The 26,349-nt window shown below is 38.3% G+C and overlaps 1 protein-coding gene across 4 annotated transcripts in view; it reads left to right on the top strand.

Annotated features, from left to right (window-relative positions):
- Positions 1–26,349, top strand: part of LOC149193158 (diiron containing four-helix bundle family ferritin protein, putative (Protein of unknown function DUF455)) — a 155,877-nt gene that overhangs the window by 28,778 nt on the left and 100,750 nt on the right. For all 4 annotated transcript variants that reach the window (XR_016254422.1, XM_089404799.1, XM_089404801.1 and 1 more), the window contains exon 2: positions 12,703–12,944. Coding sequence is in view for 3 of the 4 variants with exons in the window: in XM_089404799.1 (XP_089260925.1) it covers positions 12,703–12,944 (242 nt within the window). In the remaining variant the exon portion in view is untranslated. The remainder of the gene's footprint in view (positions 1–12,702; positions 12,945–26,349) is intronic.

The raw sequence follows: 26,349 nt of genomic DNA, 5'->3' as shown, positions 1-26,349 counted from the left end.
TGCTCCTATGAGTTGACGATACTCGGTAGCATTTCATAAAACAGGTCCGGCAGCACTATCGCTTAACTTCTTGAAGTCAAGCTCCATCGGGGTAGTTACAAGCTTGCAGTCCACCATGCCGAATCTTTCCAATATCTTCACCACATATGTTCCTTGAGATAGGAAAATCTCCCCTGGTTTCTGCCAGACTTCCAGTCCTAGGAAGTAGTGCATAAGTCCTAGGTCTTTCATCTCGAACTTAGAAGCCAGCTCCCTCTTGCATTCGTGAATGAGAGGGTCTGCACCTGTTAGAAAGAGGTCGTCAACATAAAGCACCAGTATGAGAGGCTTGTCATCTATAACCTTAAAGTAAAGGTTAGGGTCGACTTCACTCCTAGTGAATCCCAGTTTCATCAAGTAGCTATCGATCCTCTCATACCATGCTCGGGGTGCTTGCTTTAGCCCATAGAGGGCCTTCTTCAACCTGCACACATGAGATTCTCGATCATAAGTCTCAAATCCTTCGAGTTGCTCCACACAGACCTCTTCTTTGATCGAGCCATGTAAGAATGCAGTCTTGACATCCATTTGATGTAGGTTCCATCCTTGCGAAGCAGCAAGGGCCATGATCGAGCGGATGGTGGTATATTGGGAAACAGGTGCAAATATCTCATCATAGTCTATACCTTCCTTCTGGGAGAAGCCAAGAGCGACAAAACGAGCCTTATACTTTTCCGTGCTTCCATCAACTGCATGCTTTATCTTGTAAAGCCATTTTGAAGTGACAACTGCTTTGTCTTGGGGTCTAGGGACCACATCCCAGACATCGTTCTTCATAATGGATTCATATTCCTCGGTCATAGCATCCTTCCATACTTGATGCTTGACGACATCTATGAATGATGAAGGCTCATTTTGGATGATCGTGCTCATGATGGTCAGGTATCTCTGATACCTATTTGGCTTCTTACTTTCATGGAAGGTTCCTCGGGGTGCAATGTGTCCTTCAGCATCATCAAGTGTCCCCCTAAGCCATGAAGGCCTCTTCGTAGAAGAGGAAGGCTCAGGTGGAGGAGGATCAATAGGATCCAATAGGTTCTTCCACATCAGGCATTGTCTCATCTTCTTTTTCCTTTGGGTCCCTGGTGTTAGCGTCTTTAGATCCCCTTAGAGTAGGAAGATTGTCTACTTTGCTAAGAGCCATATCTTCGTCAAAAGTGACATCATGGCTGATCTCGACTTCTCTTTGACCAGCCACATAGATTCTATAGCCCTTAGTATTTTCACTATAGCCTACGAAGATTCCTTTCTTTCCAGATGCACCCAATTTATTCCTTTTCTCCTTTGGCACATGAAAATATACAGGGCTTCCAAAAGTTCTAAAATGAGATACGTCAGATTTCTTACCAGTGAACATCTCTTCGGGAGTCTTGGAACCCAATGCTTGATGAGGGCATCGGTTTTGTACATATACGACGGTGTTTGCAGCTTCGGCCCATAAAAACTTTAGAAGTCTTTGATCATGGAGCATACGGACAACTTCCACAATCGTATGGTTCTTCCTTTCCGCCACACGATTCTGTTCAGGAGTATATGGTGTAGTAGTCTCCCTCTTAATGCTAGCCTCATTCCAAAAGTCATGAAACTCATTGGATTCATATCTATGTTGCAGGAAACGTGGTATAGAGGTCCGTTTCCGTACGGAAACGGGTACGAAACGCGGAAACGCGTTTGGTACGACCGTGAAACGCGTTTCTGGCCGTACTGCCACGTTTCCCTTTCGGGAAACGTGGCCAGTACGGCCGGAAACGCGTTTCAGGGCCGTATGACCCACGTTTCCTCATTAACTTGTGTTTTTTTTAATTTGTTTTTTAATTTACTTTTAGGGTATGTTAGTGACTTCTTGTTGCTTCTAGATGCGTGTCTAAAGTTATAAAAGTGAATTTTTGCCCTAGTGTTGATATGCAGTTCATCAGGGAGTTTGAGGGATATGCAGTTCATGGTAATGTTAAATTCTTAAAGTAAAAGTGATATTCTCCTTTATTTTTCATTTTCATCCTTTTACTTAAATTTTTAACATTACCATGAAATGACTCAGGATGTTTGAGAGTGGTTTCACCCTCATTGGATTTCATATGGAGAAAGTAGAATTTTAGATCTCACTCAAAATCCAGCGGACTTATTTGTTTTTCAGGATTTCAGGATTGGAGGGATTGCAATGTTTCCATTAGATTTTATCATGTACTAGTGTATGGAACTTGTATTTAATCAAGAGAACCAAGCCCTCTATGCAGGGGAAACTCCCAATAATCAAGATCATGTAGGGTACTAGGGTATGAAACGTGTATTTAATCAAGAGCACTAAGGTCGTTCGACTATGTAGGAGGAGACTCCCAATACAACAGTGGTCCTTCTAAAGAATGGGATGTGGATGCAGAAAATCCTGATTTGGATCTCTCTCTTGCAGCCTTATAGTCTTTATTGTACTTGCAGCCTCATATATTAATATAAATAAAGACTGATTTTGAGATTTGGATATATAATAAAGGTTGCTTTTGGATATTCCGATATTTTTATTTTCATTATGTGATCATTCATGAGTAAATGTGATGTAAATTAAATCTTAATGTTTAAGTGTAATAAATTATAATGTATCATTTATGCTTTATGATTGCACACACACATATATATATATATATATTTAAATATTTTCAATATATATATATATATTCGCGTTTCCCCGTTTCCAAAATTTGGGGAGGTCGCGTTTCGTATCGCTTCTCGTTTCGGAAACTCGTACCCATTTCCTCGTTTCGTGCAACTTAGATTCATATTCAGTCCCATTATCAGTGCTTAAGGTCTTGATCTTCTTCTCGGTTTGATTGTCGATCAAGGCTTTGAAATGTTGAAACCAGGAGAACACTTCATCCTTCTTTTTCAAGAAGTATATCCAAGTCTTGCAAGAATAATCATTTGTAAAAGTGAGCTAATATGAATATCCTCCCAAGGAGTTCACAGGCATCATACCAGATATGTCTGAGTGAATCAACTGCAATATATCGGAGGTCTTGCTTTGGCTTGAGGGGAATGGTCCCCTTTTGAGCTTTCCTTCGGCACATCCTGGACATACACCTTCTTGTTCTACTCGGAATTCGGGCATCCCTATCACCATTTGTCTCACATCGGGTAGAGCTTTATAATGAAGGTGAACAAACCTCCGATGCCATAGTTCGGACTGAAGAGATGTGCCACAAGACATGACACCTAGCGGACTTCCTCCGACCTGATATAATGAATCAACTCGAAACCCAAGAGTGAAGGCATCTTTAATATTCTTTTTCCATACATGTACCTTGCCATCGCTGAAGGCCACCTTGTAGCCTTTGTCTTCCATAGCCGAAATGGACACTAGGTTCTTTTTGAGATCAGGGACATATAATACATCTTGTAGGTGGATTATATTACCTTGATTCAATTGAAGAGTGACATTTCCTATGCCTTTCACGGGATATTTTGAATTATCTCCAAGAACAATTTCCAGGTTGGTTTCCTTCTCTATCAGATTATAGAGAGCTTCTTTGTAACTAGTGAAGTGCCTTGAGGCACCACTATCAATAAGCCAATTTCCCAGCGAGTTCGGGGGAGCAGAGGTAGATAGAGCTGCTGGTAGATAATATTCATCTTGCTTATTGTTAACGGTGTTAGATTCATACCTGGAATTTCTTGCCTTCTTGAATGGTTGTCCTCTTCCTTGATTTCCGACACTTCTTTTGCCTTTGCCATTAGACCTGCCATTCCTTTGATTGCCATGAGAGGGATTTTGATCATCGTCCTGGTGTGTCCCTTCTTTTCAGGGCACTCACTTGCATAGTGACCTGTTTTATTGCAATTGTAACATCGTCCTTTTCTTCCACCCTTTGGTCCAGCCTTTCCTTTGAATTTAGCCCCGGAATTGTTTCTTCTTTTCGCATGAGAAGAAAAGGCAGCAGGATGACCTTTAAGTATGGGCATTTCTTGCTCTTCCATCCTTGTTTCTTCTTGAATGCATCTCGCCATTAATTCCTCAAATCTAGGAATTACATTATTGTTCAGAAGAGTAGCCCTGAATATATACCATTTAGATGGTAGTCCCTTTAGAGTTGTGAGTATCATTTCCCTGTCAGGAATTACTCCCCCAATAGATAGGAGATCATTCTTGATCTCGGTGATTCTTAAGAAATATGCTTGCATACTTTCATCTTTGCCCTTCTTAATTTCCTTCAGCTTATTTATAAGAAACAAGACTTGATTTGCATCATTAACTTTAAATAAACTCACCAGTCTATCGTAGATTTTCTTGGAGGTGTTTAGCTCGGAAACATAGGCCACCAAATGTTTGTTGATAGAGTCCCGGATGATCTTCCTTGCTTTGACTTCTCCCTTGGTCCATTTGTTCCTAGCAGCAACGGATGCATTTGATGGAGGCTCAACAATTCCGCCTCTCACATGGACCAATACTTCCTGCTCTTCTAATGTTAGATCGAGAGACATCTTCCATCTGTGATAGGCAGACTTCTCACGGAGTTTGTATTCAGCAGGGAAGTGTGTTGAGGACCCCATGTTTTAAGATTGTCTACCAATCCTTCTCTTCGGTGATTGCTCTTGCTCTTGCTTGGGCTTTGTCTTCACCTCAGCTCCGATACCATGTTAAATTATGGTATGTTCTATGCTTAGAGCAATTTACTTATTTTTCTTTTTATTAGCCACAGATTAGCAATCACATATACATTAAGTAAAGTGCAGATAGAACATTAAATGATCAACCGAAAACAAGCTAAGACAAGAGATAGAAGATGTGGCAGCTAGCCAGGGACAAACTCCAATTTGGGGAAACCCTTTGATCAAATCTTGTTTTATCATCAATAGTTCAACACAGAGAAATACTACAAAATCTGAATTCTGTAATTTTATATCAGCAACAACAAACCCTAGATCAGCAAAGTCAAACTTGGTCAAACTAGCTGAAATTGACCTCTAAAATACTCGGTCAATTTCTGGTCAACTTGTCCTCGAACAGCCTGAAGAAACAGCCCTAGAACAGCCCCAAAAGTTCAGTCAAAGTGCAGATTTCTGAAGTTAACTGCAGCCCTAAACTAGGGCAGTGAATACTAGTCAAACCAGAGGTTAGATCACCTCGATTTTTGTGCCAAAAATTGCGGCCTGCCTAGGAGAGGCAACTACACCCAATTCGCATTTCTTGGAAGGTCAACGCTAGTCAAAGATGACTTGCTGTCTTGTTTCTGTGTCCTCTTTGCCCTAGGACGACTTCCTTTTAGCCACATGTGTGAGAAAGAGAGAGAGACTCTTTCTGCACAGGAGAGAGAGAGATGTGTGTGAGTGTGAAGTGTCCAAATGAGGAGAATGCTCCTTGTATTTATATGCAAAACGTTGAGGTTGAATAGACATGACTGTTGGGCTTCTGAGCCTACATAAGTTGCTGGCCGACTTGACAATTTTGTCCATAATCAAAATAAATTCATATCTTCATAAATACTTATCGGAATCGGATGATCTTTAGATCAATCCTACACCTCTCGACGAGAGGAATCTAAGAAAAATATCAGCAGCCATAAATAAGGTGACCTACATGGAGTTTTGCCCTAGTTGCCAATTTTAACACTTCCCAACAACAAAACTTGCAAAAAATGTTTTCCAGTGATGAATGGAATTCATCTCTGTGGGTTCACAAAGTAGATGGAAAAGACACCAAAAAGAAAGTTTTTGACAACCCTTTTTGGAAAAAAGCAGCAAAGGTTGTGAAAATTGGTGAGACACTTGTTAAGGTGTTACGATTAGTAGATGGGGAAAAATTGGCCATGGGATACATCTATGAGGCTATGGATCAAGAAAGGAATAGATATAGGCATCCTACAAAGACAAAGGAGGTAAATATGGGCCTATTTGGGAGATCATTGATAACATATGGAACAATCAACCCCATCGTCTTATACATGCAGCTGGGTATTTCCTAAACTCAAAGTATCATTATAAAGCTACTCTAGGAGAAGATCATACTGGGTAGGTTAGAGATGGGTTGTATTAGTGCTCGGAGTGCATGGTACCTGATTAGTTGCAGCAATTGGAAATACATCAACAACTCACTGCTTTCTCTAGGGCCACAGACACATTTGGCAAAAATTTGGCAAAGATTGCAAGAGAAGTGGATCAACCAGGTAAGCAATTCCAATTTATTTGTTTTTCTTTTGTGAAGTTCAATTGTTTAAAATTGAAGCTATAATTTGTATTTTGTAAATTGTTCAAAGTTCAAACTTAACATCTAAATTGTTGAAAAATGAAATAACTCTAGTCTTTGTCTTTGTAGCACATTGGTGGGAGTCGTTTGGAAGCCAATGCCCTCAATTGCAAAAGTTTGCAGTAAGAGTTCTTAGCCAAACTTGCAGTGTTTCTGGGTGTGAGCGCAATTGGTTTGTTTTTGAACGGATTCACACGAAGAAGAGAAATCATTTGGAACAAAAATGATTGAATGATCTTGTCTTCGTGTAGTACAACCTTCGACTAAGGCGCAACCAGTTGCTGAACAAAAGACTTGATACAAATCCCATTGTGTTGGATGATATTGATCCATCTTCAGAATGGATGGAGTCGTCTCATCTCGTTGAGTTTGATGTTGATTTTGATATTGATGCCATGGTGTTGGGGGGTGTTGATCCCAATGCAGATCTGGTAGTTGGAGGAAGCGAACCACGAGGACCAAGCATGGCATATGGTATTGGTGAGGGGAACAATATCCGTGTAGCTTGGCAAACTTGTGCTTCTAGTTCTGCTAGGGCTAGTATTGCTATTGAGGCTAGAGAGGAGTGTGAGGAGTCCTCTGACTCTGACCCAAATGATGTTTATGTAGCTCTTGTTGATGATCCCATCTCTAGTAGTGGTGATGAGTTTGATGAGTGATCATGTTGATCAATGATTTGTACTTTGAGTTTGAGTTTGTACTTTGTACTTGTAGTAGGCTAGTGGCCTAGTAGCTTGAGTTTTAGCATTGTTTTTGGACTCTAGAGGCCATTTAGAGCCTCATTGGTTATATATTTTGTGGATGATATCATTGATATGTATTGCACTTGGTGCCATTTTGATATATGCACCCTTACATAGTATATAGATGAGAATAATTTCCATATTTTGTCTCTAATGGTTTGGAATCATGGTTTGCAATCTTAAAATTAAGTTTTTCAGTGAAAAATAATTATTTTATATATTTTTTTCAATTCCCTGTTTATTGAATCCTGTTTGATCAGATTCTGGTTTGAATCAGGGTTAGATAGGCGGTCGGTTCCTTTAAAACTATGCTTGATAGTGGGTGACCTCACCCTGGCGACAACTTAGTGCATAGTCTAGATTATCTTCCTGCCCCACTTTCAGTGAGTGTTCTATCCAGAGTTTTCTCCATTTGGCCTCGAATGTTAGGGGAGTGGGTGCAACTGGATCCTAATATACTCATGTTACAAACATTCAAAATTCTGGTCCATTTTCCCTAAATATGTTTTTACACATCCAACATTTGATTTATAGGTTTTGGCTTAGAGCAGTACACTTTATTTCACTTCTGCATCTTGATTTATTGCACTGGGATTAGGGAGGTGCTCTATATCCCAATATGGCATAGATGTCGCATACGTACATATGATGTGACAACATCGAAAAACATTTACCCTGCATAGATCCATCTTAAACAAAGGATCTATCAAGGACCAAAAAAACTCAAATTTTTTAAGGTGTAATGTTTTTATCATTTAATTCCATGTCATGTATTAATTCCTTAGTTGATAGAAAAAATTACAACTCAAAAAATTTGAATCCTCTCAATGCTTGCTAGATCCAGGTTTTGAGATGGATCTAAGCTGGTTTAGGAGCTACTTTTTGTGCTCCCATTGTGTATTGGCACTATTGTACTCAATAGTGCCATGGATTTTTTTTTGTGATTATTCGTTGGACGTTAATAATTTTCTGTATCTTATCTTATCTCCACACCTAAATTACAGTGCAAATAAGCAAGAATATAAACAAAATAAATGGTTATGCTGGGTATTGCTGATGTGGAATGCATGCTTACTACATCAACTGTGGAATGTGATGACTAAGTCATGCTTTCTCTAAGCAGTTTACTGTGTCATAATTTGTATAGCAGGAAATCATATACATAAAATTAAGTATTTGTCAATTTCTTACCAGCTAAGCATCCATAATCTATGACACAGAATTTAATGATATTTGATATCCACAGTACGTTTTGGGTATACATTATCCAAGGGCATTGCAATGGTAAAACAAACATGTGATAGTCATATTAAACACATTAATGAAATGATAACAACAATAATTGCCATATGAATACATCATTCTTGTTATATCTGTTGAAGGCAGTTTATATTTTTTTGATTTTGGTCAGAAAGCTTTGACTTTCAATTAGTTTTAAAATTTTTAAACAAATTCTATGTTTATTAAAATTTTGAAAAAAATAAATATTACACTAAATATTTCGAAAATTAAAAAGTAATTTTTAATTTTTTAAAATGTAAATTGCTTTCTTCTAATTAGTTGTAATTATTTTTATGTGGTTTTAAATTGAATTGTCAAATATAAAAATTATATTAAAAAAATATAAAATCTAAAAATAGTTTCTATTTGCCAAGTGTCATAATAATTTAGGCTTTGTTATAATACCATGGGCATACCATGGCTTATCAATACCACATGCCCAAAAACTTTAACTCATTTCAAAATCAATATATTTAATTTTAATTTAATTTTATAGCATTTTTAAATAACAAGATTATTAACTATGGATAAGACATGTTGTTTTTGACCCTCCTCTACTAGCTGGTTGGACCAACAGGGTAAGACATTTGCTGGCATCTCTCACATCATTCTCATCTTACATATTGATCTAAATGTCAAAAAGGTCGTACAAACATGTTAAAAATTCCATTTATGTGAATGTGTGCACCAGATTGATAAGATTGCGAATTAACATAAATAAAAGAACATAAAGCCAATCTGAGCAAACATAGACAAATAACACAGTATTTGATTACGGAGTTCACAAGAACCTCTCTGGCTATCTCTCTGGGCCGCTTGTCAATCAACAAACCGCTCTTATTAGGCTTCAAATGTGCACTTACAGCAATGACCTCAAAATTAGAGGCTCAAATGCAGACAAGGACTGCAGAATAGAACTTAGCACCGAAAATCGTGAAATTAGAGTATAAACTCGACTATATTTGGACCAGGTGACCTCTGGACCTACCAAAAGTCATTCTCCACTTGCAACACTGCCAAATTTGGAGAAAATCCGCCAAAAGAAACAATTCCACTAACTATAGTGGAGGTCCGCTATCTTTGGCTGGCGCTCCTGGTTCCTGCAACTTCAAAATATGTTAAGTTCCGTTTCTTCTATCAGGAAGTGCTTTGGCGCATTGGTTTATAAAACATTGCGGGGGAGGGAAGGTCGGAGGTTTGAGGTTTGACTCCCTCGACCCCATTCCATGGCGCGTTTTTGGTGATATAACCATTGATTATGCGGTTTCATAGTTATATTAAGATTTCGATGTGCCGGTTGGATATCTGCATGCTAGTTTAGAGGTGGGGGTGGCCTCCGTCCCCTCTCCTTTATCTCTGCCTCCGATGTTTGCCAATAAATATATCCTCATCCTCTACTACATCACAAATTGTCTACCTGAAAGGGGTGGCCTCCGTCCCCTCTCCTTTATCTCTGCCTCCAACGTTTGCCAATAAATATATCCTCATCCTCTACTACATCACAAATTGTCTACCGGAAAGTTGGCTAGCCGGATTTGGTGAGGTCTTTGCCGGATTTCAAGGTTAAGGGTTTGATTCCCATGGAGTTTGTTGCAACCTTTTTTCGATTTCCTTGGGCCACTTGGACTCAATCCGAACTGCCATGTGGCAGCTCCAGATTGGCCGTCTGGTCCCACTGTCTGACCTGCCACGTGGTGGCTCCAGATTGGCCGTGTGGTCCCCGCTGTTCAACTGTGATTCCCATGGAGTTTGTTGCAACCTTTTTTCGATTTCCTTGGGCCACTTGGCCTCAATCCGAACTGCCACGTGGTGGCTCCAGATTGGCCGTGGACCCTACTGTCCGACCTTCCACGTGGTGGCTCCAGATTGGCTGTGTGTTACCCACTGTCCAACTGTGCGCCCAGTCACTGCTGAGTCATGGGGTCATGTGGTGCTCCTGGGTGGCGCCATGTGGCCCTTCTTTTTGCAGAACTGGACACACTTCAACTGAGCATAGATTTTGCACACGATGTCCATTAGACGTGCTGTTCGCGGTGTTGGGTGTGTATCGTTGAGCACTTCGACATGGCACTGTGTGCCGATGCATTTCCACTTGGATCACATATTCTCAGAGAAAACAACGAGGATGCGGACAGACTGTCAAAGGATGAACTATTAGATCAGTTTGGAATCATTCATTATACTCTACATATGGACCAGCATATCAGAGAGGTTGGCGAGATTTGCATGCCATAATTTTGGATCTTGCTTCTGATTGTTTTTTGTACTTTTCCTATATTCTGCTCCTTGTGTCTATGGACTGCTCTGGTCTGCTGTTTTTTCTGCTATTTTGAACTGACATTTGGATGGCACAGGATGCATATCACATGTTGATTTTGGATGCTGCAGCAATTTTTCTGGCAGGACTGTTTCTGTTTGTCTATCTAGATTTTTAGTATATATTTGATACATGTACTGGTCTTTTTTCATTAATATAAAAAGCTTAGGTTTTTTTCTTCTAAAACAAAGGCTATGGATATTTACCCCATTTTACTATGGATATTATTAACTGGCTTTGTTACAATACCATGAGCAAGTACCATGGCTTATCAATACCACTTGCCCAAAAACCATAACTCATTTCAATTTTAAAATATTTTAAAAGCTTTGACTTTCAATTAGTTTTGAAATTTTTAATCAAATTCTATGAGGTTCTTAAGCTCTTAATATGTTAAAATTTTGTATTAGTTTTTAATATTATATTAATTTAAAATTATATTAATATATATATAAAATTTAAAATCATCAATTTTTTTTTTTTTTGCACATTTCACTTGTTAACACTGATAGACAAGGACAAGGATAATTAGATTGGAAATACACTACATCAGTTGCAGAATAGGTTAAAAGGAAAAAAATGGTTACGGTGGGTATTGCTGATGTGCAATGCATGCTTACTAAATCAACTATGTAGAATGTGATGAGTAAGTCATGCATTCTCTAACCAGTTTACTGTATTATAATTTGTATAGTAGGAAATCATATACATAAAAATAAGAATTTGCCAATTTCTTACCAGTTAAATATCCGTGTTTACGACGGAGACTTTACCATGGTGATATTTCATATCCACAGTACGTTCCAGGTATACGTTATCCAAGCGCATTGCAAGGGTAGAACAAACATGCGATGGTCATAATAACCACATTAATGAATTGATACCAGCAATAATTGCCACACGAATACATCATTCTTGTTAGCACCGATAGACAAGGACATGGATAATGGATTGGAAATACACTACATCAGTTGCACAATAGCTATTTTGGCCGAGAAACTTATAAGTCCACAACGGAGAGGACATATAATAAACTCTGTAATCAAATTCTTGTCATCAGAAATCATCCTGATGGGTGTTTGATAGCCTTGATAGCGATTCCTCTTAGTGTTGTTTACCGGCTCGGAAATTTATTCTCATGGTTATACTCATCGCTTTTTGCTTTACCCTAGCACAGCTACTATGATTTGGAAATGCCTTGTGTACTCCCTGGATTTATGTATGCTTACTACGATCTCCAGATCCCATTGGCTTTTGTTAGTCGTGTCAGGACACCATCAATTTTATCCTATCTTACAAGTGAGGCATTTATGTCATGTATTTCTTTTTATTATTCTTAGCATCTCCTATAGATTGTTGAACTGCTTGTCATGCAAAGATACCACATAACGCTTTTACTCTCTATTGTCATAGAGCTCTAGCTTTCCCATTTCTAGGCATATATGTTCATGCTACAAGAACCTCTATGCAAGGACGTTGTGTAACTTTATAAAGGAGTTGAACGTACGCCCATTGGTAGTCTATAGTCAACCACTAATCACTAGACAATTCTTGCTTCATCAATGACATGTCGTCAAAGTTAACACATTTTTGTTGGCAACTTAGAGACACAATATGGTAGATAGCACTAAACTGCAAATGCTTATTTGTATCGACAAGGGGATTGCTGATTTGTAATAAAATATCTTGAACCTTATTCTTCATATGTTACCTATGCTTGTTTATTGAAGTAATTTGACTTACATGGTGGTGTAAATTATATGTGACATGGCTGTGTGTTTTCTTTGAATAAATGATTGGTGATGCATCAACATCTTTTGCATCTGATATATTATCAGGAAGTAAAATTGCTCGCTGTTGGAATTTGTATGTTTGAAGCCCTGGTATTTTGCAGTGATGCATGTTGTAATGGGTAGAGCTTGGCCTTGTCTGATTTTTTTTGCTGTTTGAGATTATTCAAGTTATATAAGCTAATTTGATTTTGTATGTTCAAAATAAGCTTGGGACTTTGGTTACTATTGGTTTGAGAGTTACTAATTAGAGGATATTAGCACTTTTCTTTCAACTAATTAGACCATTGTGTGGTGCAGGTTTCCCCCAGGGAAATACCTTCCCCTAAGAACTCCCCTTTGCCACACAATGCTCATATACTGCACAACCTTGCTCACATAGAGCTCAATGCCATTGATTTAGCTTGGGATACAGTTGTGAGATTTTCCACTGTCAGTGAAGTCCTTGGATCTCAGTTCTTTTCAGATTTTGCTCATGTTGCCGATGACGAAAGTCGTCATTTTAGTTGGTGCTTACAGAGATTGGGTGAGCTTGGCTTCAGGTATGTTTAGCCTAATGATTTTAATTGTTCTCACAGTTGTGTTTTTGATGTTATTATTACTTTATAATAAATATAGACTATGCTGGAAGAAATTGTCATTGATGTCAAAGGGCAAATGGGCCATTACCTGCTTGTTGATATACGTGTGAAAGGCTGTGAATTTGGATACCTGACCATCACCATTTAGTTGTCTTCGTCACGCCATTTCGTTTGATAGGTGGTACACCTCGTGGGTCCTCTTGGTTGAAGAGATATTCAAGTTTGAAGGTTGATGCCCCAAATGGATGGGTGTCTCCAAGTCATGCCCCGAGAATCCATGGTCTTTAAGCTTCAATGTTTTCCCTAGAAGAAGGTCTAGATTGTAATAAAATTTACCCCAAGTCCATGTGTCCAAGTCAGCCTTGAAAGAAGCTATCATGGAAGACAAAAATTATTTCTTTTAAGAAGCCTGAGCCTACTTTTACAGAACGGCCTGATAAAGGTTTTGTGGACAGAACGACTCCAACAAACAGACATGTCTTTTCAAGGGCAAAGTTTTATTTTTTGGTTCAAGTCGTCCCTAAAATAGGGCTCCCTCCAAACAACATAAATTCCCTAGCTGTGGAGCCCCAAAGTCACAATTCGTGGCATCTATCTAAGAAAGAAAGGAGCTCTGAAACTCTTGAGGCTGTGGGCAGCATTGTCTCTCTGAAGAAGAGGCCGAGTTCTCAATGGTTCTTGGCTTTATTGTTTATCATTTTATGGTGTTTTCGCTGGGGAAAGAGTCGAGTTTCTTGAAGACATTTCCGAGAATCTGAAGTCTGTTTGTAGGGCCACAGTAACCAGTGTCAGGCCGTAGAAGGGACCTTGTCTAAGCCGCAGATAGGGTTATGTTAAACTGCAGAAGGTACCCTATCTTGGCTATAGAAGGCGGCCAAATTTAGGCCTGGATAGACTGCAGAGAAAGGTCGAGTTTTAACACAGAGAGAAGTCTGTTGAGGGCCAAATTTCATCCAGTGGAGGCCACAGGTAGAGGTTCGTTGGGTGCCAAAATTTCGGTCTTGTTCTAGATTGTAGGAAGGGCACAGTAAGGCCGAATTTGGGCCTGATCTAGTCGCAGAGGAAGAGCTACTTGAGGCTGAAGTTGAGACACCTTTTGGGATCGAGTTCATGGGTACAACTTGGACTTCTCTGAGGTTATTTTGTGGTTCTGTTACTGTGCTTCTTGTTGGAGAAAATGCCTCGGATACGAGCTCTCTGCTGTGCACATTTTCTAAGAAGACGTTCTGCATACAGGCCGAATTTATTACCCTGGTTGGAGGCTGAAGTCACTATTATTGCAGACCGCAGAGGTTGAATGAAAGGAGATAATCTGAGGTTGAAAAGAACCGAGTTAAAGAGCCGTGACCTTGCTAAAGAAGACTGCTGAGACATAAGTGAGCAAGGGAGTACTTGGCTGAGCATGGACAATGGGATTTGAAGATGAGCTACTGAATATTTGAAGCATACGAAACACAAATTAGGAGGCAGTTAGAAGTTGGTCATAGGGCAGACCAAAGGCACATTGAATTGTGTTTGAGAACACAACTTGAGGATGTGGATTTAAATGAGTGCAAGTTTAATGATGATGATGCAGTAAGACAACAGTTGATGAGTGACAACGGTTGAGTAAGAGGACAATGACAAGATTGTATAATTATTGAGTTTGTTCAGTGTTGTTGTAATTGGGTCACTATCCCTGGTACATGAGCCCAAATTTTTTGTTCTATCTTTTATTATTAAGAGTGGCAGGGTGGTTCTAGGCAAGGAATTTGTAGTTTCCTTCAGGAGGTTGTCGCCTCCTTCTAGTGGATGTTGTGTTAGAAAATCAGAAAGGCAAAAAGATTCTCTTATGTTGATAATTACTTGTGATATATGTGGTCTTATTAATTTTCTTTATGATCTTTTATTTTCTTTTCATCAAGCAATCATTAAATCAAAACATGAAGATCAACGACACCAGATGTAGGCACTCAGCCAGGGCTAAAACCCCTCTATAGGAGAAAACCCAGTGAAACTCTTCCACTAATAGATTCAAATCAAATTGAGACAAACCAAGACCTTAGACCTGACCAAAAGACCTTCCTCCTCCACCAAGTCAGTCTTCCAAGATGATTTAGCAAACTTCAGTAGTCTCTTCTTGTCCAACAGCTTTAGCCCAACAATAATCCAGAATTTCGGTCCCCAACTTCCAGAAGTTCGGCCCTACTGCAGATCTGAAACTTTGGCCTTCACATCAACTTTAGAATATCGCACGTGTCAGTCAAAGAGAGAGAAAAAGGTCTCCAAACTTCTTCGCTAGGGTTTCCTCTTCTTCCCTAGGGTTTTTCTCCTTTTCCCTTGAATTTCACACCCTCTTTTCTGTTGGTTTTTGTAGCATCGGATGTGTTCTAGCCACGAGATTTGGTGGAGAGGCTAGAATACATGTATTCTCCAATACCCATAAATCGTTTATGGAAATTCCACCTAGAGACGACTTAATTAGATTTATTAGTCAATTTTTTAATATCTCCTAAGTCTAAACTTAGGAAATATGATTAATTAATCAGAATTAATTAAGTCATGGTGAGAATGTTCTAGAAAAGTACATGGATCGATTTCTAGTTAATCCTAGCCATCGATTAAGATTTAATCGTGGCCGTTGAAGTCTCAACGGAGGATTATAAGAAGAAGTCGATGGGGCTTTGAGAAGATACACCAAATCAATTGAGCATTCGATTTTGCTAGGAAATCGATCTCTAGAGTAGCAACATTCAGTTGCCGGAGTTGATTCAGTGAGATCGAAGTAGTGAGAGAGGGGAAGAGATAGTGAGGCCGGAGGAAGCTTTTCAAGTGCTGGTGAGTACATTGCAGAGAGGCAATGATTATCACAGAGAGGCAGCGCAAAGCCCTCTTGGGGAGATTTCCGTTTTGTTGGGGAGAAGGAGAAATTCTGAGCCATAAGCTAGGCAGAGGGTCCGGAGGCAAAGAGTATCAGTGAGAGGAGACACAGTTTCGAGCTTATGGGATGCAGTAACTGCGTAGGTTGACGTAGTGACTACGCAGAGGGAGCAAGGAGCAGCTCAATTCGAGCTGAGGTTAGTGTTGGATCGCTTGTGGAGTGAGAAATTTTTCTCACTAGTTATTATTGCCAGTTATTTCTCTGTTTGGATTGCTAGTTTAAGCATCCATAGATTGTACTCAGTTTTCACTACTGCATAATATCAAAACCCTCAGCTGTTGCACTAGTTTTCCCGAGTTGGGTTTTTCCGGGGACTTAGTCCAAAAATAACGGTGTCATATTGTGTGTGTGCATCTATTTCTTCCAGCGTTTTTATTTCTTCCGCAGTATTTTATTTGTGAAGGTTGCAGTGTATTTAATTCGATATTTGTCGTAGCACACAACAAGTAAATTGTTTAATTGAATTAACAATTAGAAGAATTAACATCAGTTGCTGCAATAGGATTCAGGGTTAGCTGAATTTTCACATGGTATCAGAGCGCAGATTGTAAGCCGGAGAGCTCAGTAGCAGAAGGGAAGAGGAATTTCGTAGCTCTGCGTAAGCAACAGTTTGAAACCCTCAGAGGCAGCGCAATTTCTTGGCCAAGAGGGTCAATTTCTTGAGGAAAAATCAATTTCTCTAAGAGAGCGATAGAGAAATCAGATTTCTCCAATTCGAGGATTACCAGAGGCAGAGGGAGCAACTAGTATTTTCCTTGCAGAGTAGATCTCTAGCTAGACGCAGTATTTTGTAGCAGTTGCTAGTGCAAAATAGCGCCAGGAGGAAGAAAGAGCACACACTAAGGGAAATTTTCCTCAGGGGACTTCTAGCTTCAGAAGTTCAATTTTCTCTTGCAGATCAGCAGTCGTTGTGAGCAGATTTACTCACTCCAGCAGGGAGTGCGTAGAGCCTAGCAGAAATTGAGTAGAAGAGAAGAGGAGGATTTTGACTTATTTTGCTGAGATGGCCACTACTGGACTACAAGATTAGGACAGGTTGGACGGTGCTTCCAACTATGTCATCTGGAAGGCAAGGATGTCCTTCCTTCTGGATGAATATGGCCTGAAGCCATATATTGATGCAGTGGTAGCTATTCCCTAGGATGCAGATCAGCTGAAGGAATATTGAAAGGAGATGGTGATGATAATGGCAAAGAGGTTGATTCTTGACGGTGTTTGAGATCACATTGTATCACACATAGCGAGCCAAGGAATGACCAAGGAGATGTGGGATACACTTTCCACGCTATACCAAGGCACTTCTGAGCAGTGAAAGATGTACTTGGAGGAAAAGCTGAGATGCACCAGGATGCAGAAGGGGGAATGCATAGACCCCTACCTCACTAGGATTTAGGAGATCCGGGATCATCTGTCAGCTATTGGAGCAGCACCTCAAGCCACAAAGCTAGTACGATTGGCACTCAACAGTGTCTCCGAGGAGTGGCAGGTATTCGTCCAAATCATTTTGGGTAGAGAAACCTTGCCAAAGTGGGGCAGGATGTGGGCTGATTTGCAGGAGGAGGAGGTGAGGCAAGACTTAGTGAAGAGCTCCATTAGTGACAGCAACAACGGGTCGAAGCAGGTGAAGGAGGAGGAGAATGTGGCCCTCGCATCAGGGTCCCAGTTAGGGATAGGGGGAGCAGCGAAAGAAGAAGAAAGACCTGTCAAAGGTCAAGTGCTTCAGATGTGGTGAGCTTGGTCACTACAACACCCAGTGTCCTCTCAGGAAGAAGGACAAGGAGGAGAAGCAAGACTAGCAAGCAGCTTCAACATAGATCGATAGGTTTTCCTCCACGCTGAAGGAAGACTTCGCCATGTTTGCTAATATACCTCCAGGAATGAGGTGGAGTGACTTGGTTTTGTAGCCCCAGAGTGCTATAGATTGTCAGGATCCTTGAGGACCCAACCTCATGGATCAATACCTTGCTATGGGGGCCCAGAGTATTCAGTGTCAGGATGGATCAGTGACAATTGATGCAGTCAGATGCTAGAGTGGCAATTGCAGAGACTAGTAGCAGTTAGATGCTGGGGAGCGCAGTGCAGAGTTGGCAACAATGCAATTGGCATAGTGCAGATGCCTCAGTGACAACACAAATACTAGCAATAGTCGGAGACTTGGGTGACAAATGCATCATACTAATCACATTTGATTCAATATTTAGGATGCTTTTTAGTTGCAGATGTTGTAGTTGCTGCAGCAGCAGATGGAGAGGGAGTTGTAGTGCAGATGTAATGTTGGCAACAGTTTTGCAGAGTCAGCAGCAACATAGATGCAGTGTATATTAGAGTTGCGCAGTGGTTGATGGGCAACAACAGTGAGACATTAGCAGCGTGACAGGAGATGATGCAGAGACAGTGTTGTTTCAGTGGGTTGCAACTCTAGAACGCATTCCTCGCTAAGAGGGAGTGTTAGTTTTTGTAGCATTGGATGCGTTCTAGCCACGAGATTTGGTTGAGAGGCTAGAATACATGTATTTTCCAATACCCAGAAATCGTTTCTAGAAATTCCACCTAGAGACTGTTTAATTAGATTTATTAGTTAGTTTTTTAAATATTTTCTAAATCTAATCTTTGGATATATGATTAATTAATCAAAATTAATTAAGTCATGGTGAGAATGTTCTAGAAAAGTACATGGATTAATTTCTAGTTAATCCTAGCCATTGGTTAAGATTTAATCGTGGCCGTTGAAGTCTCAACGGAGGATTATAAGAAGTCGATAGGGCTTGGGGAAGATACACCAAATAAGTTGAGCATTCGATTTTGCTGGGAAATCGATCTCCTGAGGAGCAACATTCAGTTGCTGGAAGTGATTTAGTGAGATCGAAGTAGTGAGAAAGGGGTAGGGATAGTGAGGCCGAAGGAAGCTTTTCTAGTTCCCGCGAGTACATTGCAGAGAGGCAGTGATTGTCACAGAGAGGTAGCGCAAAGCCCTCTTGGGGAGATTTCTGTTTTGTTGGGGAGAAGGAGAAATTATGAGCCAGAAGCTGGGCAGAGGGTCCGGAGGCAAAGAGTATCAGTTTCTCAAACAGCAGCTGATGAGACAGTGAGAGGAGACGCAGTTCCAAGCTTATGGGACACAATAACTGCGTAGGCTGACGCATTGACTACGCAGAGGGAGCAAGGAGTAGCTCAATTCGAGCTAAGGTCAATGTTGGATCACCTGTGGAGTGAGAAATTTTTCTCACTAGTTATTATTGCCAGTTATTTCTCTGTTTGGATTGCTAGTTTAAGCATCCATAGATTGTACTCAGTTTTCACTACTGCATAATATCAAAACCCTCAGCTATTGCATCGATTTTCCCGAGTTGGGTTTTTCCGAGGACTTAGTCCAAAAATAACGGTGTCATATTGTGTGTGTGCATCTATTCCTTCCAATGTTTTTATTTCTTCTGCAGTATTTTATTTGTGAAGGTTGCAGTGTATTTAATTCGATATTTTCCGTAGCACACAACAAGTAAATTGTTTAATTGAATTAACAATTAGAAGAATTAACATTAGTTGCTGCAATAGGATTCGGGGTTAGCAGAATTTTCACATTTTCTTCTCCAACAACTGCAGATCGAACTTGTTGTGAATATGTTCCAAATGAGGTTGAGTCGCTGCCTTTATATAGTGGATTCTGCCTCTTAATTACGTCGACTTGCCCAGGTTGAGGCCAACTTGGTCGAGGAGGCCTAAAAGACCTAATTTATATCAAAATAAATCTCTTCTTTGATAGATAAAGCCCAAGAAGGGTCTTTTACATAATGATAAGGACAAAGATTCTTGACACAAGCCCTAGAAGCCTACAATGGAGGCTTTAACCTAAAAATCATTAGCCCAAGAATGAAACCCATGATTTAATAAGTCAATTTCTTTTATAATAAAATTCCTTTTTCTTTCTTTTGCAAATATATTACATCATGACTCAAATACAATTATGAAGAACGACACTAGTTACATTTTTCAACACTCTCTTAACTGAGGTATTCATATATACAAAGGTACATGGAAGATCTCAAAATGATATGCTCTATGAAGAGTCACAACACACGCAGTACTATAGATTAGATACCTGGCTAGGGTATTCTAATCGGGTGGGACTAAGGTGTACTCAAGCTTTAGCCACTCTAGGTACCATGAGGCTTTTAATCTCTAACACCAACCAAGGGATCTAGGTGCGTATCCAAGGTCAGAGCTCCAAGACAAGCGCCACCCTCCCTACCTCGGGATCTAGACATCAACACATAGGCCGACCAGATGTCCTCCCAAGCATCTTGTCACCGCAAGATTCTTTATCTCTCCTTATCAATTAAACCAGATATATCCACCAATCCAAGCATGCTTCTACCGTTCAACCTTTTAAGGAGAGATCCTGCACATTCACAACCTCAATTAGTCATAAATATTCAAATATATACAAGTAAACACAAACCTTCAGGGTCATTCTGATGCTACTTATATTAAGTTATCCAAATACAACTTGTCGGAAGCTTTCTTCTTCTTTCACTTCTTCAGTAACACCAAATACAGCCTCAATACTTTCACAAGGCTTTTGCTTGCAAATCTATTTGTAGTACTTTCATTCATTCTTTCTTCAAGGTATTCACTATGGCTGTCATAATATGCCCTCCCTCTTAACTGGGGAGATATACCCTTTCTTCTAACTAAGCTCCCTCTCAACTCAACAATTTCCTTCTTTTATAGCAGTGGAGAGACTTGAAATTTTCAAGGCTTCATTTCTTTCTCATGGCATCAAGATCATCTTGATTATCATCATTCTTATAGCTTCCTTCATCATGCTCATTATTATTATCTTCAATTATGAACATCTTCAACATCTTGAAGATTATGTACCTGCAAAACTTTAATAGCAAGTACAACCAAATACAAATATATAGAAGCATGAAGTCAACTATATCAAAATCATGTTATTACAGTGGAAGCATCAAAACATTCAAGCTTTAGACATCAAATACCTAAACTTAGTAAGGTTTATAATCAACAAAGGTTACATCTTTTATATTCTAGACTTCAACAACTTGCTAGGGTTTTTTCACAAACCCTATACTCTATCTTCGAGACATAAAGCCTTAGCAACTCAATCAAGCTATCAATCCAATCATAGTATGATACATCCAAGGTTTCAGCAATACGCTTTTAGAATTTCACGATAGATTTTGCTAGGGTTTTGTTATATACCCTAGATTTCATCAACAATCAAGTTAGCATACTCGCATATACATATCTAGGGTTTCATTATTAGCATCTTATATCAATATCTACTAGGTAAACCTAATATACATACATCAAGACATAGAAGTTAGATATATAACAATTTTAATCAGGCCAGGGTTTCAATTATATGGAAGCACAAATACCCAGAGATCCATTTCTAGGATTTTATATTGACTATTAGAAGGGTTTAGTCATAATCCCTAACTTATCAAACCCTAAAGATCTAGGATTTCATTTAGATATTAACAATAAACCCTAAAGAACTAGGGTTTTGACCACGACATTACCAAAACCCTAAACTTTAAAAGAATAGGATTTCATCATATGTTCTAGACTTTATCAACAAACCTTAACAAGACTAGGGTTTTGTAATCAACATTGACACACCCTTAGCATCAAGAGGCAAGGGCTTAACGACGAATCCCTAAAGGTTAGGGTTTCACAAGAATGATCAAATGACAAGAGATAGTATAACAAGGGTAGATTCAATCTAATGATTAATCACCCCGTTGACCACTCCGCGTCAACTACCCTATAGTAGTGTACATTTTCGCAAGCAGATTCCATCATGCTCAGGCAATGAAGATTATCCAGATTTCATCATCTTCAATGATCTTTTTGTAAAAGTTGTCAACCCATTCAGCAAGTTTATAATGTAAATGATCCTAGTAAGATCATCTATGTATATAACAACCTATGGAAGCCTACTTTTTTGCTGATGATTTCTATCCTAGGAGGTTTTTTGTCCCACCGATTCATGTGTGTTTCTAAACACGGATGGTTAGCAGAGTTTTTCCCTCCAACTTCACCCCAAATCTAGGGTGGATTTTGTCATCAAGATCTTAGGTAAGTCCTAGTGTTTTAGTCGAGTCTCCGTAAAGTAATTTGGGAGTAATTTAAGCTAATTGGCTAAATTGCTTTATTACAAATTACTTGGTTTGTTAGATCATATTTGAGTCGCAGAATTGGGTAAATGATTAAGGGTCTATAACGAACAGGTGTTCCTCTTTCATGTATTAAATTGTAATATCTTGATGTAAAAAATATTTTAGTGCATGGTCCCTCATGTTTAGACACAATGGGTAATTTATTTGAGGGTTGGAAAAATTATTAATCCCCTCATGAGTCAATTAATTAAATTTTCTGGCAAAAATAAATTAAAATTATAAGCCAGAAATTTAATTAATTTTAAGTCATAGGAAAAATTAAATGTCCAAATTAAAAAATTCGTGGGTTTTAGAAGAATTAACTTTTGGAGGTCCCCGATCAAGGGAATATTGAAAATTTCAAGAGATTTTAGACCGTTGGGCCTTGATAGTTAAGTCAAAGTCAATTTTTTGAGGAAATCAACTCAAAATAATTAATTTTGAGTTGATTAAAAGTCAATTAAATGAAAAATTCGAATTTCCTCAAAAAATAAAATAATTTCGATGAAGGAGATGAAAAGATAATTAAATCTTTTTTAACGATTGAGATTACTTTGATGGGGATCAAGTCAACTAGCCGTTGGAAAATTAATCTATAAATTAGAGGTCATTTGTTATTCGAAAAGGTCCGATCATTAAATCGTGTACTAGCTCTTGTAAACTTTTCTGGAATAATACAACGCAAAGTCTTTGGGGTTTTACTTAATGGTAGTGTTCCTCTCTGGTATTTTATGGTAACTTGTATCTAAAGTTTTGTTGATCTTATTTATAAGCTGTTGGTTAATAGCTCTTGTAAATCAATCTATTGCACATGTATCTTGCTTAGGTTGTTGGGTTTTAAGATAACATTAAGATTTTTAATTGATGAGCAGGTATCTCTAATCTTTAAAGATTTAATAGTTATTTTATACCTCTATTGGTTTAACAAATTATTTTATAAGTGTGTAGAAATCAATTGATTCATAAATTTTGGGCGTTTGGGGAAGTTTTCGGTTGAACCGGTCGACTCCCGAAACTTAAGATCTGGAGAGCCTTCCAGATTAAATTTCCTAGATTATCTAACGAACTATATCTTGTAGGGTGTCTTGGACTAATACCTAAAACTTAAAAAATTATTTATCTTCAAAATATTGTGTTGAATTGTTAGATCTTACTAAAAAGAGTTTCAAATCTACAGATATGGGAGTGGAGCTGGACTTATACTCCTCAGATCTGATAGATCTCTGAATTATTTGTATAGATCTGCAATTAAATTTTGTAGATTTGATTTTTATTTTTAAATATCTGTACATGTTGGGTTTTGGGTATTTCGTTTTTTGATTGTGCAGGTTCAGATCTGAAACTTGTCAAAGAAACTTTTGGGATTTGAGACAGATCTAGGCACTGGAGGGCAAGATCTAGCCTCATACCCTTGTGTGCAGGGACCAAGTGACTAAATCATTTGTTTAAAGGTTCAGATTTGAGGTTTTCATAGTAATTTCTAGGAGCAATTCGAAGCAGAAATATATCAGTTTGAAATAGAAATTCCTGGGCAATTTTTTTTTGGGATCCTTAGCTCTCTCTGCATCTTTCCTTGCAGCTCCATCTTTTCATTTGCTTTTTTAATCCCTCTACAAGCCTTCAAATCACAACTCCTCATCTCCTCATCTCTCAGGTTTTCGTTAAGTGTTTGGGGATAGTCCTCGGTTGGACTAGCCAACTCTCAGTGTATATTTCTTGAAGAGCCTATTTCATATAAGCTCCAAGATTTATCTTAAGATTAAATTCTTTTTCTGTAGGGTGTTTTTGGGCTAGTACCTCTAATTTTTTTTTTAAATATCTATGGAAAAATTGATAGATCTGGCTATTGAGAGCCTTAGATTATCAGATCTCATAGTGGAGTTGGACTCATACTCCTAAGATCTGATAGATCTACAATCTTTGTGCATAGATCTGTAATTTTTTTCTAACTTGGGTTTTATTTAGTTTTGTATATCTAGGTTCTGGGTATTTTTGTTTTCATTTTTGCAAGTGCAGATTTGAAGGAAATTTTTTATTTGAAGCCAGATCTAGACCTTGGAGGGTAAGATCTGGCCTCGATACTATTTTGCAAGGACATTATTCATTTTTTTTTTACAGTCTGAGGGTTTCAAAATTTATATCTGGGGATTTCATGAGTTTTCCTGAGAGGATTTTGAAGCAGGAATACATCATTTTAAAAATATAAATTTTTGGAAAGATTTTAAAGGTTATTGGGCCACCGTTTGCTACTATGAAGCCCTTTAAAATTTCGTTGCTCCCTCTGTCTGCATTTTCCTTTCTTTTCTTTGAAATCGGTCCTCTTTTCTGTTGCGATTTGTCTCCTCAGCAAATTTTTGATTTTGTTCTGTCTGCATTTTTTTGTTTTGCTGTTGGCTGCCTCATCTTACATGATGCTCAAACCTAGTTTCTTCTCCCTCGCTGCCGGCTACCTTGATTTGCATTGATTCATTTTCCCTCGATTTGGCTGTCTTCCCTAGTCACTGCTCCTTCTGCGTCCCATATTCCTTTGCGTCGCCTTTAAATCTCGTGTTCTTCATTTCCGCCGCTCCCTGCTCCCTCATCGCTGCTCGACCTGTGCTACCTGAGGCTCCTTCATTCCCATTCTTCCCTCCTTGTAGCTGCTCCTCCTGTCGCTGCTATCGCTCCCTGCATTTTCTCTCCCTTGCTGCTGTCGCTCTGCCTCATCGCTACTCGACCTGTAGCTCTTCCCTCTCGTAGTCCCTACGTCCTTCGAAGCTCCATCCTCTGCCATCGAACCTGCAAAGCATTCGACTTTTTTTTTTATAATTTTAATACTTTTGTGGTGTTTCATTTAGGGTTAGACTTTTTATTAAACAAAAATTCAATTTGTTTTGTTTTGAGTTTATTTTTTACATTTTATTTTATTTTTTAGTTTTTTGACCTTTGTTTAAATTAAAAAGAAGCTCTAAAATTTTGTTTGTTTGTTTTTTTTAAAGTGTATGACTTTGATTTTTTTTTTTTAGGAATGAAATTTCATTTTTTAATTTTGGCTTTTCCCTTTTGTTTTGATTTTATTTTTAAACAAAAAAAAATTCTTCATTTCCATTTTTTATTTGTGACTTTGATATTTCTAAAAAAAAATTAATCAAAAGAAAATTTGTGCTTTCACATTAAAAATTTAAATTTTTATGTGGCCTTCGGCCCATTAAAAATTTAATTCATGAATTTTTTGAGTTTTTTTTACATTTGTCACAATAAAAAAGAAACTTGATTAATCATTTGCCACATTAATTTTTTTTCATAAAACTTAGCACATTAAAATTTGCTTAAGGAATAATTAATTTTTTAATCTAAAGTTCCTTCTTGGGGTTTGTTTTTGTGTCAGGGGTTTTGGGACTTTAAAATTTAAAGGGAAAATTTTGTGGTATTAAAATTTTTAATTTCTCTATAGTCAAACACGTTAAATAATTTTTAAATCATCTTTAAAGATTGACTATAGTAAAGCAAGATTTTTTTTTTTTGGATTGGGTCACCTAAGAAAAATCATTTTAATTCTAGAATTGTTAAGTGCTTAGCATTTAACTTTCATGGTTATTCATGGTATTTAAATTTAACTGCTAGAGTATATATATATATATATATATTTTGCTTGTTAAGACTAACCTACGTACCCACGGGGGATTTGAACTGGTGACCTATCGCAAGGAGTGCCTTAACAACGCACCCATTCACCGTCAATCCAAAGCCCCGTGGGCAACTGCTAGAGTATATTGGATGCTAGAGTATATTGGATGCTAAGGTTTTGGGCATTTTCTTATGCTTGACATTTGTTGTGATTGTTCGTTGTTTGAATTATCTCTAAGCGTTATTTAATTACTTGAATTATTTGATGTTTATTGCATGTTAAATATTTTGCGAATATTTCGAGTAATTATTAAAGTACTCTGTCATGGAATTGTGATAAATTGCATATCTTTTGTTTCCTAAGTTGAGTATTTTTTGAGCATCTGATATTAAAGTGTGAAGAAGCTTTTGTTCTTTTTGAGCTATAATTGTATTAAAAAATATTTGAAGTAAACTTGTGGTTTAATTGTGATATTTTAAGGGTTTATCTTTCAGTCTTTGTCTAGTAAAGTGAACATTTCATTTTGGTGATTAAGGGCTTTGATAGATTGTGGCATAAGTGCTTCTAATCCTTGAATCTAACTTCATCTCATCTTCTAATCCTCTCGTGCATTTGCATATTAAGTTAGTTCTGCATAACTAAAATGTACTTCCA

Source organism: Pinus tabuliformis, chromosome 2_2, assembly GCF_031772625.1.
Source record: "Pinus tabuliformis cultivar Carrire ecotype Pingquan chromosome 2_2, CPIR1, whole genome shotgun sequence".
NCBI lineage: Eukaryota > Viridiplantae > Streptophyta > Pinopsida > Pinales > Pinaceae > Pinus > Pinus tabuliformis.
The sequence above is the reverse complement of the archived record's forward strand: the minus strand, read 5'-3'. Positions and strand labels throughout refer to the sequence as shown.